This window comes from Elephantulus edwardii, unplaced genomic scaffold, assembly GCF_000299155.1.
Source record: "Elephantulus edwardii isolate Elephantulus edwardi_28Jun2011 unplaced genomic scaffold, EleEdw1.0 scaffold00061, whole genome shotgun sequence".
Classification (NCBI taxonomy): domain Eukaryota; kingdom Metazoa; phylum Chordata; class Mammalia; order Macroscelidea; family Macroscelididae; genus Elephantulus; species Elephantulus edwardii.
Genome location: NW_006399811.1, coordinates 15,385,216 through 15,399,023, shown reverse-complemented (window position 1 = coordinate 15,399,023; position 13,808 = coordinate 15,385,216). Strand labels below are relative to the sequence as shown.

Sequence of the window (13,808 nt, the reverse complement as noted above, 5' to 3'; positions counted from 1 at the left end):
TTTAATAATTCAATATAGACTACTGGTTATTTCTATCTACAAAAATAATCAGGGTATTCTAAAAGTGACTTCTTAAAGATCATGTTTAGTGATAACATGATAACAATCTGCTATCATCATAATAAACTACAAAAAAGTGGGTAAAAAAATTCATAAGCATTAGAGGAACATGATTCCTTCCACTTTTTAACACCATGATAAAGTAATATCAGACCTATACAGCATACATCATTCAATCAATTTGTATAAATACCTACACAGATAGAATTAAGCAAAACTTCTATTTACCTGGCCGGCTGGGAAGAGGAGGGAAGGCTCCAGGGTGATGAATGGGGATGAACTGGGAGTTGCTTGCTTGACTCGGGGTTTGAGTGACAGGTGTTTTCCTGGCTTCTGACACTGGAGTCTTTCTTAGCTCTGTTTGGGATTTTACCTATGAGCAACAGAAGCAAAACTCTAATAATCTTAAACCCAAACACGTCAGAAAGGTAACAAAGTATTTAAAACCCTATTATTGGGGATAAGAAGAGGAAGTATATACTGAAGATATTTAAATTCACTTACATTTTCCAAATCAAACTTAATTACCAATAAATCTTTACTATTAGATGTGGGACCCATATGTGTAGAACCTAATCTCCTTATGCATGTCAAATATGATAAACCTCCCCCACTTAACAACCATGTTTCTTATTTGTGCTTGTGATATTATTCACATATATGACCAAGCTAAATTCCTGAAAAATTCTTATTTTGACTAATGTTGGTAACCAAAATAATCACAAAATACTAAATACGGAAAGAGATCTAATTTTACAAATGAGACATTTAATGCCAAAAACGATTAAAAAAACCATGCTTATGATGGTCATGATTATGGGGGGAGGGCCTATTATATTCTAATCATTAATTAGCATAAGGTTTATGAATTTAAAATGACTGGTTGTGTTACACTTTGCACTGCTAAGTGCAAAGGTCAGTGGTTTGGAGTCCCAGTTACTTAGTGGGAGAAAGGCGGGCAGCTTCTCTCTGCAGATATTTAAAGCCTCAGAAATACAAGGGAGGGCTCATTCTAAGTAGGAACTGACTTGACAGTTGTGGACCTTTATGGTTGGGGTTTACTTACTCACAGGTAAGACAACTTTCAGAAGGTTGTGATGTTCTGGCTTTCTTGAAACAACTATAGATAGACTAGAGATGGCTGAGTGACCAGAAAGGTGGTTTTATTTCCAGTGGGGCATGTGGTAGGCAGTTACAGAAAACTGAGGCAGAGAAGGCAGGAAAACCTGAACTCTTTTATCTCAAACATGCTAATTTTTAGGCTTTTTAAAGCACTTAGGATTTTTACGTTCCTTAATACCTATTTATCTCCATGTCCTTTCTTAATTTTTATCCTGGTTTGCTTTTCCCCCTTTCTTATTTATGTCTTTCTCTCATTTTAAGATTTTCTTTTTAAGTAGTCTTCAATAATATTAAGGTTCTTCATACCTTTTCAAACAAATACATTTGCCAAAATGTGTTAACGTACCATATGGTCACTAAAGTTAAAACAAAACCAACTACCAGTGCAGAGTTAAGACCCTTTTCTGTTTATATGAATTAATCCAAATTTCTTTGGAAAGGTATGAAAAACTCCAACTTATTAAATGTGAAGTAGGGTTTACCTTTTCCCAGCAAGAGGCCTGAGTTCTTGCTTTACGAATTTCCAGGAGTCTGGATAACATTTTTAAGTGATAACAAGATCTAAAGATGCCTGCTCTCTCAGTAGTATTAACAAATAAGAATTATATCTCCAAAGAAAATATCTTTGTGGAAGTGATGGCTTTGCAAATGGTTATTTTAAATTACTTGCATCAGTGGGATTAACAAGTGGTATCTCAATGAGAAAGAGAATTTTCACTCATTAAAATTCCTTAACTCTTTCGGTGTTCAAAGAATGCACTGAAGCATCTAATTCTCAAGGTTTTAGGAACAAAATAGGTGGAAAACAAAACTTGCCTTTTGTGTGGGCCTTCCTCTACCTACTTTATAGTTCAAATGCACATACCTGCATTGCCACAGTCTGCTTTCCTGCCTCCTGTAAGTTTTCTAAGGTGCATTTTGTGGTCTCTATTTTCCTCTTGGTGGTGTCCTTCTTTCTATCATCCTTACTTATAGTTACTCCTTTGCTACAGTCCCTTCTCACCTCTTTGGGAGGAAAACTTCTTCCCTGGTCTCTGTTCACTTCTCGTGGTTTAATGTTCTCCTTGAAGGTGACCACTGGTTTCTCCCCCGTGTCACAGCTGTTGCTTAGATTTCGGCCCGTGGATAGCACTGATTTCAATCCTGGGCTCCCGTCTGCAGACAGTGACTCTATTATAGATGTTTCTTGAAGAATGAGGTTCTCTTTGGCTTCACTGGGGTCTTCCAGTATTAACTCTGGGATTTCTGTGATAAACAATAATTTCCCTACCTCATTTTCACACTGAATCAGCCTAAAAAGTAAAAAGAAATCATATATAAGAAACATAAACCTACAAAACAGTAAAAACTGACCTATATATGGATCCAGTAGCCAATGTATTCTGACTTTAAAAACTACAGCAACACAGGATAGAAAAATGTGAATTCAAGTACAACAAAAAGCAGCTATTCTAGAAATCTAGATTCTCATATAACAATTTATATTACCAAAGACATTCTCCCGGGCTTTAGATTTCTTCTAATGATTAATACATTCATGGATTATGTTAAACTAGCCTAGGCTGTTGACATGTCACTAAAGGAAGCTACATATAAAGGTGTGGATAGTGAAGCTTAAGTGCTGCTAATTAAAACATTTTACCAGTTTAGGACCAACATTATGACAGAAACCTGGATTAAAATATGCGTAAGTGGAAGGCTGCTGTTGCTGAAAAGGTGATAAACTACTAGGGAGATTTCAAGGATGCATAACTGAAGAGTGGCATAATTAGATACTGAACTCAAACTTACCTGCAGCCCAAACTTATGCTTTAACCACCACATATGCCCTGCACCTCAGCAGACAAGAGCACTTCTACCGAGTCTATTCTGATGTAAACTGACTGTCGTGCTCCAACACAAATCACCATTAATGTGACTATACAATTCAGTTTACATTTATACAACTGTTTATACATCCCAATGGTGTAGTGGGTTCTCCTGGGTTGCTACCCATAGAGCTGGTGGTTTGAATGTACCATGTGAATAGGAGAAAGATGAAGCAGCCTGCCCCTGTTAAGACTGATAGCCTTTGAATCTGATGGTCACCTGGAGTTGGAAATGACTGAATAGCATTGAGTTTTTTCATCTCATATATTCTAGCCATGCTGGGAAAGGTCAGTAAAGGAGAGGAAGACACTCAATGAGATGGACTGATACAGTGTCTGTGGCAATGGCCTCCAGTGTGTCAGGGATGATAAGGATGATGCAGAATAGGACAGGGTTCAAATCTGTTGTTCACTGGGTCACTATAAATACTGAACATAAATAATTAAAGGTTTATGCTGATTTTTACCAGTATTTTTACTTTGGAGCAGGGCTTCTCATAAGTTAGTCCAGTTCAATGTCCTGCTAAGAATGGGTGTTCCCTCTCCACATAGTGTTGTTATGTACAGTTGTGAGTTGGAACCAACCCAAAGCTGACTGTACAGAAGCAGTAAACTGTACGGGGAGAGACTGCCCACCCTTCTCCCATAGAGCAACTGGTGGATCTGAACTGTGCGTTGGCAACACAATTCCTTACTATTAAGCCACCAGAGCTCCCTTCCTCTCAGATAATGGAGAACTGGAATCTACATTTTTAAGAAGAGCTCTAAGAATCATCTGGAGATCTTGTTAAACTGTGGATTATGATTCAGCATTTCTGGGATAGAAAGACAAATTCTCAACAAGACAGCCAAATCCAAATGAACCTGTTAGAATTCCTGTGTAGGAGTTTATAATCGATAGCATTACACCAAAGCAATAAACTTATGTGGTATACATGTGTGTACACATATCTGGCAAGAAGATGAAAAGGAGATCCAAAGAGGCTGTGGCCGTACCTTGGCTGATTATCAGCAATCCATTTGCCTATAGAGATCAAGCGCTGCTGCCGTATTCTTCGTTGCTGACCCTCTTTATCTCCTGTAATACCCTGGTGGCCTTTGGAAAAATCCAAGTTCCTAAAATTGACAGAGGAAATTATAGAAAATTAAAACCTCTAAGGATAGCCAGTCAACAACAAAAAAGATAGCCACCAAGTATCCTTAACGCCAACGCCGGAAGTTTAGTAGCTTAACATAATCAACTGTATTAGTTTAAATTTATACGCATCAAAATTTTAACTACAGTGATAAAAAGCATTAATTTGTAAAAGAATGACAATATTGTAATACTTCTCTTTCTGAGGCAATCAAATGAACCACAATGTTTTATTAGTAAAAAGTATTTTTTCATTGTAAAGTTTTTTGTGCTAAGTTTACAAAGCATATTGATTTTTTCATTAAATAATTCATATACATTTTGCTTCATTAACATTAATCACAATGTCTGATCATGTACTTATTGTATACTGCCTTTCTCTTCACTCATCTTGTTAAGACACATCACTACAACTCCACAGTGTACACTATGGGTAAAGGACCTAAACCTTGCCCTATCCTTAGAATTTTGGATTTGTTCGAGCCCATCCATCATCTCATCTTAGTAAGTGTCTATTACCTGCAGATTCATTTTTAGTGCCTTCTCTCTTTCGCATGCCTAGGATGATTCTGTGTGTAAACCTTTCTTTAGCTTTTCAAAATAGTGGTATTATATAGTATTTGTCCTTTTGGGATGGACTTAATTCTCTCAGCATAGTGTCCTCTGGTTTACCCAAGTTATATATATATTTTGTGAATTCTGTAAAATTAAAATTTTATGAACACTCTGCAATGACAAGGACTGTAATGAGTCTTTGAGATGTCTATTCTGATAAATAGTTCAATGCCTATGATAAATGTTCTGATGCCTATTCTGATTGATTCACTTAAGAAGGTCCATCCTAAACCAAGAAAATGTAAAAATATGAATCACACAGAGAAAAAAATTCACTGACATGAGGTTAAAATAACATGAAAATATTAACTTTAGATCATCTTCTAACACCCTGCTCAGTATCTAAGAACTCCAAGGCAAGAGGCTTAAAGCTGAGGACACAAAGACAAAACTAGTCTCTACTTTTAAGGGCAAATAATTATGTTCAAGATGATGATAATAAAAGCAATGCAAAAAAATAATATATTAAACAATATATTAAGTAAAAGAGGGTATGATTTCCACTTTGTGATAAAGTCAGGAAAAATTTTCAGATAATACCGGAGTTGGACCTTTGCTGGTGTGAAGTATATTACGGTAGTAAACAGGATAGTTTGAAGAGATTATATTCCAGGAATAGTATGAGCAAAAGTTTAGAGGAATAAAAATAAAGGACTAGTTCAAGAACTGGAGAAAGAGCAGAAAAATTACCAGCTTGTCAGGGACAGAATTCAGATACCAAACAAGAATCTGAAGCGATTAGGGTAAGGCTGAGTGGACAAACTGAAGGTTTTTCATTTGTTACAGCATGTCACTAGTTCTTTACTATAACAATACAATTTTAGAGGCAGAGCAAGAGAGAAGCTAAAAGTAGAGAAGGCAAATTAGAAAGGCTTTTAATAATGCAGTTTAAAAATGGTAAGAGTAAACAGCTAAGGAGAAATACGCATGAAACAATTTGAAAACAGAATTACAAAACTTGGTTACAAAGATGAATGAATATAAATGAAAATTTTTCCAGATTTATTCTAAGGCATGTAGCATATAAGAAAGAGCGCAAGAGACTGTTAGGGATAAGAAGACTGATGTCAAGAGTTACGGCGATGAAGTGGTTCGTGAAGGTGGAGGTCAAAATATGTTCAGTACTAAAGAAAGATTAAGAATGAATCTAACTCACTTCCTTAGAAATAGAAGAAGAAAAAGGTGTGGCAAAACAGATTAGAGTGAGGTTAAAAATTGAGAAGACCATCTCTGAAACAAATTAGGCAGCTGTTAAGAGTGAGGCACCTAAGAAAGTGGAAAAAATCAGAAATCTATAAAGAGGACAAACATTAAATTTTCCATATGGCTAACATTTTTAGAGTTCATGTCCATTTTCTAGTATGGTTTCCTTTTTTTTTAGAATGGTTTCCTTTTTAATTGTAATGAAATGTGCCTCAAGGAGGGATTCCTTTAGAACTGCTTCTTAAAAATTAAAGTCTTCCAGAGATGCATAAACACAATATGGCCAAGGACAGGTTTCCTGTGTTAATGCTCAAGCTAATCTAAGGTACAGGCTTTCAAGACTGGTTTGAGGAAAGAACACAATGACTTTCTTATTCAATGCTTACAATAAGCTATATAATTACTGCTATAAAAAACCAAGAAGCAATATCCTCTGGTTTATAGGTGGGATTTAGTAGCTATATGTTGTTTAGAAAAGTAATTTTCTTTTACTTTTTTTCTTGGTTAGTATTGATATTACAGATACTACAGATGAATAAAAGGCCTAACATCTACAAATCTATTTTCATATCAATAGTCTTTCATTGCCATTTGTTGTTAAGAAAATGAGATGTAGCTGGAACAGACAGATCAGTGTTTTCTCTAAGTCCAACCTAATTCCTGTATTTTAATGCTGTAACCACCAGAAAGGTCATTTAGCTGCCACTCACCTGAAAGAAGGTCTCAGAGCCAAGAATCCTTGTAGCTCAAACTCTTCTGGAAGTGGGGTAGCTAGAGGATGGAAACCAAGACTTAGAAACAAGTCTGCTCACTAAGTTAATTTCTGTATCTTCTTCTATATAGAAATAAACAATGCATAATCCTCAAAGTTCTTGGCTCTTTTTGATAGTAAACGCTAAATAAAAACTTTATACTCTTTGGGCTCAAGAAAGAAAAAATGCATAGTGCTAAAGAAGTTAAGGGTCGTGGCCTAGTGGCAAGAAGCTGCACTGCAAACCCAGAGGCGCACGGTTCAAATCCACCAGATGCTCTGCCGGGAAAGGAGGGACAATCTCCTCCTGTACCTGTCAGATCCGATTTGACGGTACACACACACACACAAAATAATAATAATATTAAAAAAATCTTTAAAAAAAAAAAAGAAGAAGTTAGGGTCTAAAGGACTTTCTAAAAGCAGTAGTCTTAAAAATGCCTAACTATGAATCCAGTAATCCCAAAGCTTAGACTAGTATCTTTTGGTTATTCCAAGTACTGAAGAAGAACACTGACATCATCTGGGAACTTGTAATATATGCAAAATCTTGAGCATGAACCCAAACCTACTGAATCATAAACTGTACTCTAACAAGATCCCAGATGATAAATTTGCAAATTAACACTTGAAGAGTACTGACTTAATGGAAGGAAACTAGTGAGAAAGGAGTCAAATTCCAGTGTAAACCTATGATGAGGAAGATTTTAAAGCAGTGAGGAAAGGATATCTAAAATGGAATGTCATGCAGCTAGTTAAAACTGTTTTCAAAACAGTAAATGCAAAGGACAATTCTACCTATATAATGTTAAATTTAAAAAGCAGAAATAAACATCTCACTGGCACCAATCATATGAATGTGAATATATGTACACATAAGAAAAAAGATGCAAAGAAGATAGACTATCAATAGTGAATAGTATAGTCTCTCTCTAGGAAAGAATTACAAATTATTTGTTTTCTTTGCATATCTCAAATTTTCTATGAGCACGTAGTAGTACAATGATGGGTAATGAATGCACTTCTTTTTAAAAAAAATGGTAAGAGGAAAGGAAGATGATGAGAAGAATTTGAAGGTACTGCACCTTCTGGACTCTTTATGACAAATGTAGCTACACAGGAGAATAAGCTGCTTAAAGAACTGAAAAACTATTACACCTCTAGGATTACCTCAAGAGAAATTTACAATGCTATACTATCATTACCTCTAAACTTTACCAGCATGGAGTTCAAAGGCACTTACCAGATACAGAATTAAGCTCAACATTCAACACTGAAAACCCATTTTTCTCCCTCTGACCTTATCATTCGTGATGAACAACAACATCAACAATCCAAGGGTAGTTCTTACCATTAGTACTTGAAAGATCCTCTTCATGGGGATGGAAACTATTTAGAAGAGAAATTAACCAGGGCCAAATGCTGTAAATTAAAGAGAGAGTTCACACTGTTATTTTGAGCAAAACAAGAACACTAAACCACAAAAATAATCAATTTAGAAACTGGACTGTATGGATTTATGGTTTCTTTGCTTCAGCAATTTAAAAGTTAGTTTTTAAACACAGAGCATTTTAAAGACTGTTTAATTTCCTAGAATATATTTCTGAAGACTCTAGACAAAAGGGCTAGATCTCTTTACTATGCAGTATGCAGATCACCCTCCTACCTTATAAATGGACAAAACAGTGAAGATAATTTATCTTTTAACAGTAAAAATTGGTATTAAGTAAACAATAACTTTTGTTCATATATAACTTCCACAGACATTATCAGTTGTGAAATCTACTATTAATTTTTTAGTTGGATTTCTTTTTTTTTTAGGAACTGAGTTCCACATATATACTTGTTAACTGACTTATTAAAATGCTTGGTTTCTGAATGAGCTATGTGAGAGTCTCCATTATGTATAAAGATTTATAAATGCCACTTTGCATTTAAGCTTATCGAAATACTGTTTTATTTCAAGTACTGGGGGGAGAAAATCTATAAATGTAACATACTGTGTATGACTAGAGATTCCCCCCGCCCCCCCTTAAGCAAGACAAATAGCATTGGTTTGAAGATTTATTTCCTGGGTTGGGGAGAGTGGTGTGAACAGGAAATGCTGACAATTATAAAGTGGTTTTGATCTGGTAAGACATATCAAATAATGTTGGTGAATGGTATGATGATTGGGAGAGGGGGGGAAAAAAAGCTGAAGTAAAGCAACCAGAGTAAGAAAACTGGATATACTCACTTTACGAAAAAACTAGAAGCTGACAACTATTTTTTATACATACAGCAATGACATAAACATTGGAAAATGTCTACTTCAAACTTCTGGAGGGAAGACAAGTTACAACAGCAGCTAAAAAACGAGTATTAGCACAGAATATAGGTATAATGCCTAAATATGAAAGTATAAAGCACAAAGAGGACATGAATGGATGAGTTAAAATTAATGTACTGCTCTGGGTGATACTGAATCACATTTGCTATGGGATGGACATACATACATACATACAGCCCCCCACATACACACTACTTTGCTTACAAGCAGTCACAGGATAGGAACGAATTCCATTCCTGTCCTTAAGAATGTGTAGGCTTGCAAACAAATGTTGGTGAGGTTGCGGAGAATCAGGAACCCTTATTCACTGTTAGTGGGAGTGTAAAATGGTATAACCACTAAGGAAGGCTGTATGGTACTTTCTCAAAAAGCTGCAAATAGAAATACCATTTGACCCAGCAATTCCACTACTTGGAATGTACCCCAAAGAAACCATAACCGCCACCCAAGCAGATACATGCACACCCGGTGTTTACTGCTTTGTTCACAATAGTAAAGAGATGGAAACAGCCCAAATGCCCATCAACAAATGAATGGATAGAAAAGCGGTGATATATTAACACAATGGAATACTATACTGCATTGAAAAACAAAAACTCATGAATTATTATAAAAAAAAATGGGTGACCCTGGAGGACATTATGCTGAAATATCTCAGGAACAAAAGGACAAATAATGCATAGTGGCACCGTTGTAAAGTGGGACTGACACCGAGGTTGACAGATACTAAGAGGGGATAAAAAATGTACACTGCATTGGAACAGAGGGAGAGCTCTATTTAGGAGGAATATAGGATTAGGTATTATTGTCATGACAACAGTCCAGAATGAAAGCTGCATAGTAGAGTGGACGGGGTACTGTATAACAATGAAATAATTTTTATTTTATTTTATTTTTTTACTTTTCAAAGAGAAAAGCGAGCTGGAGGAGGGGTGGGCAGAGAGGAAAGTGTGCAACAATGAATGAATGGAAATCCAAAGTCTCTTATCATTCATGAAAATAAAGAAACAACACACACACACACACACACACACACACACACACACACACACACACACACACACACACAAACACACACGGAATGTGTAGGCTTAAAAAAAAATGTGTAGGCTCAGTGAAAACAAGTGCCTTCGATTTCTAGCTACCCTTACAGTAGTGTAAGGAAAGTGTCTTGCAGCATACTAGATTATGTTTGGGCTGCTAACCCAAAGGGTAATGGTGCATATGCATCAGTCACTCTACAAGTAAAAAAAGGTAGGGAATCCCCTCCTAGTAAGCCTTGGAAACCTGGTGGAAAATTGCTTTGAATAGGAATTGACTTAACAGCAGTGGGTTTGAGTTTTGATGTAAGAAGGAGCCATGCTTGCTAAGTGGAAGATCAGCAGCTCAAACCCGAGCTGCTCTCTGAGACTAAGATGTGACAGTCAGATTGTGTAAAGAATGAGTCTTGTAAATACTGTCAGGAGGCAGTCCTGCTGTGACCTACATAGAATCACTGTGAGTTGGAACTGACTCAAGAGCAATAGATATGATTCCGGTGCTGTTGTTGTTGTTATGTGCCGCTTGCAACTCATAGCGACACTATGTACAACAGCCCTAAATTCTACTCTGTCCCATCCCAATCGCACTGTCTCTGACACATCCATCCCGAATACCTCAGTCACTGAATTACTCCACCTCAGAGAGGGCCTTCCTCTCCTGCACTGTCCCTCCACCCTACCAAGCATGATGTCCCTCTCCAAAGACGGGTCCCTCCTTACAACATGTCCAAAGTATGTTAGACGGAGCCTCAGAATCCTTGCCTCCAAGGAGCTTCCCGGTTTCACCCTCTCCAGCATGAATGTTTTGTTTTCCTAGCAGTCCATGGTACCTTTAACACTCTGCTCCAGCACCACTGCTCAAAGGCATCAATTCTCCTTCTATCCTCCATTGTCATTGTTCAACTCTCTGATGCATAAGAAGTGATAGCAAAGATCATGGCCTGTATCAGGCACCTTAGTCACCAGAGAGACACCATTGTTCTTCAGTACCCTGGAGATGCCCCTAACAACAGACTTTCCCATCTCAACACGTCTTTTAATTTCCTGGCTACTGGTGTCAAGAGTGTTGACTGTGGAGCCAAGCAAACTAAAGCTGTGAACAGTCTCAATCTCTTCACCACCCATCCTGATACTGCCAATTGGTCCAGTGGTGAGAATCTTGGTCTTCTTGACATTGAGCCTCAATCCATATTGGAGGCTGCAGTCCTTGACCCTCTGCAGCAAGCGTTCAGGTCCTCCTCAGTTTCAGCAAGCAGGGTTGTGTCATCTGCATAACACAGATTGTTGATAGATCTTCCAACAATCCTGACCCCCACATTTCTCCTTATAGAGCCCAGCCTCCCTGATGATCTGTTCTGCATACAGGTTGAAAAGGTATGGAGACAGGACACATCCCTGGCGTATCCCCTTCCCAATTTTGAACCATGCAGTGGTTCCTTGCTCTGTTCCGACGACTGCCTCTTGGTCCAGGTATAGGTTACACATTAGCATGAACAAGTGTTCTGGGATTCCCATTCTTCTCAGAGTTAGCCACAGTTTATTGTGATCCACACAGTCAGAATACCTTTGCATAATCAACGAAACAGATATACATTTCTCTTCTATTCCCTGTTTTCAGCTAAGATCTAACTAACATAAGTAGTCTGAGAGAATTTAGACGTGTAGGTGCATAACATGTAAGTGGGAATACATGATTGGTCAGAGGTACAAGCTGTTTAGTTTTGCTACATGGTGGTCCAAGGCCAATTTTTCCCGATACTGTAGCTGTGTGAAAAGTTAAGGGCAAGATTCCAGTCCGTAGTTCATAGAGCCCAGCCTCCCAGATAATCAGTTCTGCATACAGGTTGAAAAGGTATGGAGACAGGACACATTCCTGGCATAAACCCTTTCCAATTTTGAAACATTCAGTGTTTCCTTGCTCTGTTCTGATCACTGCCTCTTGGTCCAAGTATAGGTTTTGCATTAGCAAGATCAAGTGTTCCGGCATTTCCTTTCTTCTCAGAGCCAGCCACAGTTTGTTATGGTCCACACAGTCAGAATGCCATTGCATAGTCAATGAAACACAGATAGACATTCCTCTGGTATTCTGCTTTCAGCTACGATCCATCTAACGTTAGCTACAATATCCCTAGTACCACGACCCCTTATAAACCCAGCCTGGACTTCTGGCAGTTCTCGGTTGATGTGCTGTTCCAGTCGTTTTTGGATAATCTTCAGTAGAATCTTGCTTGCATGTGAAATCAATGATATCGTTCTGCAGTTTCCACACTCTGTTGGGTCACCCTTCTTTGGACTGGGAACAAATATAGATCTCTTGCAGTCCGTTGGCCAAGTGGTTGTTCTCCAGATTTCTTGGCACAACTTGGTGAGCATGTCCAGGACAGCATCTGTTGGCTGAAATAAGTCAACTGGTATACCATCTATTCCTGGGGCCTTATTTTTTGTTATTTCCTTCAAAGAAGCCTGAACTTCTTCCTTCAGCACCACAAGGCTCTTGATTCTGGTGCGAGAATAAAAAAAAAAAAACCCAAAAAAAAAAAAAAAACCACATCAAACAACAACAAAAAAAAACACCAAACCCCAAACAAAAAACCCAAACAAAACACTTCAAACCTTTTCAACAATTTAAAAGCTGTCCATGCAGCCAAGTAACGGCGACAAGGATGAAGAATTTGTTGCCAAGGAGGAGCTAGCTCCTTCATTTTCAAAGAGAGGGTAAATTTATACAGTATCAAAGGCCAAGCAGGAACTGTCAGTGAATTGGAAGTTCACCGACTGCCTCAATTTATCAGCTTAAGATAGTATGTTCACAAAAACATGTAGGGGAGAAATACCTAGAAACTGAAAAGATCTAGAAGCAAGAAATGGAGGACTATTATACATATATTTCTGAACTCACAAAAGATAACAGGAATTCTTGGTTCACTATTTAAAAGTTACAAATAAAGATTATTACTTTAACGAATAAGACACAGGGAAAACATCTAGCTATAAAGCAGCAGCACATACTAATCTTAGAACCCAGTGGAAGGATTACTATGAGTCAAAACTGACTGAAAGACAATGAGAGAACTATCTTTAAGATGAGGAGTAACATAACTCACAACATGTTATGATTGGACTGTGCCCCCAAAAATGTGTTATAAAACCTAACTCTTCTATCTGTGATTAAGGAGCTCTGAAGGCACAGTCCACAGTAAGCTGTGTTGCTAACTCAAAGGCTGCCAGGCTGCCTACCAGTTCAAACCCACCACAGGAACCTAGAAAGAAAGATGGGTAATCTCCTTCCATTACAATTTATAACCCTGGAAACCATATGAAGGGTGTTTTGAGTAGAAATCAACTTCACAGCAGGAAGTGACTGTGTTATCTGGCTATGATCTCATTTGGGGATGGGCTATATTTGCTATATTGTTGTTGTTATGTGCCATCGAGTCGTTTGCGACTCATAGCGACCCTATGTACAACAGCCCTAAACAGTGTTCTATCCTGTGCCAATCTCATTGCCCCCGACACACCCATCCCGAGTAGCCCAGTCACTGAATCAATCCACCTCATAGAGGGTCTTCCCCTCCTGTGCCCCTTCCCAATTTTGAACCATGCAGTGGTTCCTTGCTCTGTTCCGACGACTGCCTCTTGGTCCAGGTATAATGATGATTGGGAGAGGGGGGAAAAAAAAGCTGAA

At 37.8% G+C, this 13,808-nt stretch overlaps 1 protein-coding gene across 2 annotated transcripts in view; it reads right to left on the bottom strand.

Annotated features, from left to right (window-relative positions):
- SMG7 (SMG7 nonsense mediated mRNA decay factor) overlaps window positions 1-13,808 on the bottom strand; it is a 107,874-nt gene that overhangs the window by 8,670 nt on the left and 85,396 nt on the right. Inside the window, exons 10-14 of one of the 2 annotated variants that reach the window (XM_006887753.1) lie at window positions 8,106-8,176; window positions 6,714-6,774; window positions 4,047-4,166; window positions 2,048-2,474; window positions 289-433 (exon numbers count right to left, since the gene is read on the bottom strand). In XM_006887753.1, the coding sequence (XP_006887815.1) occupies window positions 289-433; window positions 2,048-2,474; window positions 4,047-4,166; window positions 6,714-6,774; window positions 8,106-8,176 (824 nt within the window). The remainder of the gene's footprint in view (window positions 1-288; window positions 434-2,047; window positions 2,475-4,046; window positions 4,167-6,713; window positions 6,775-8,105; window positions 8,177-13,808) is intronic. The other variant, XM_006887754.1, reaches the window with a different exon arrangement.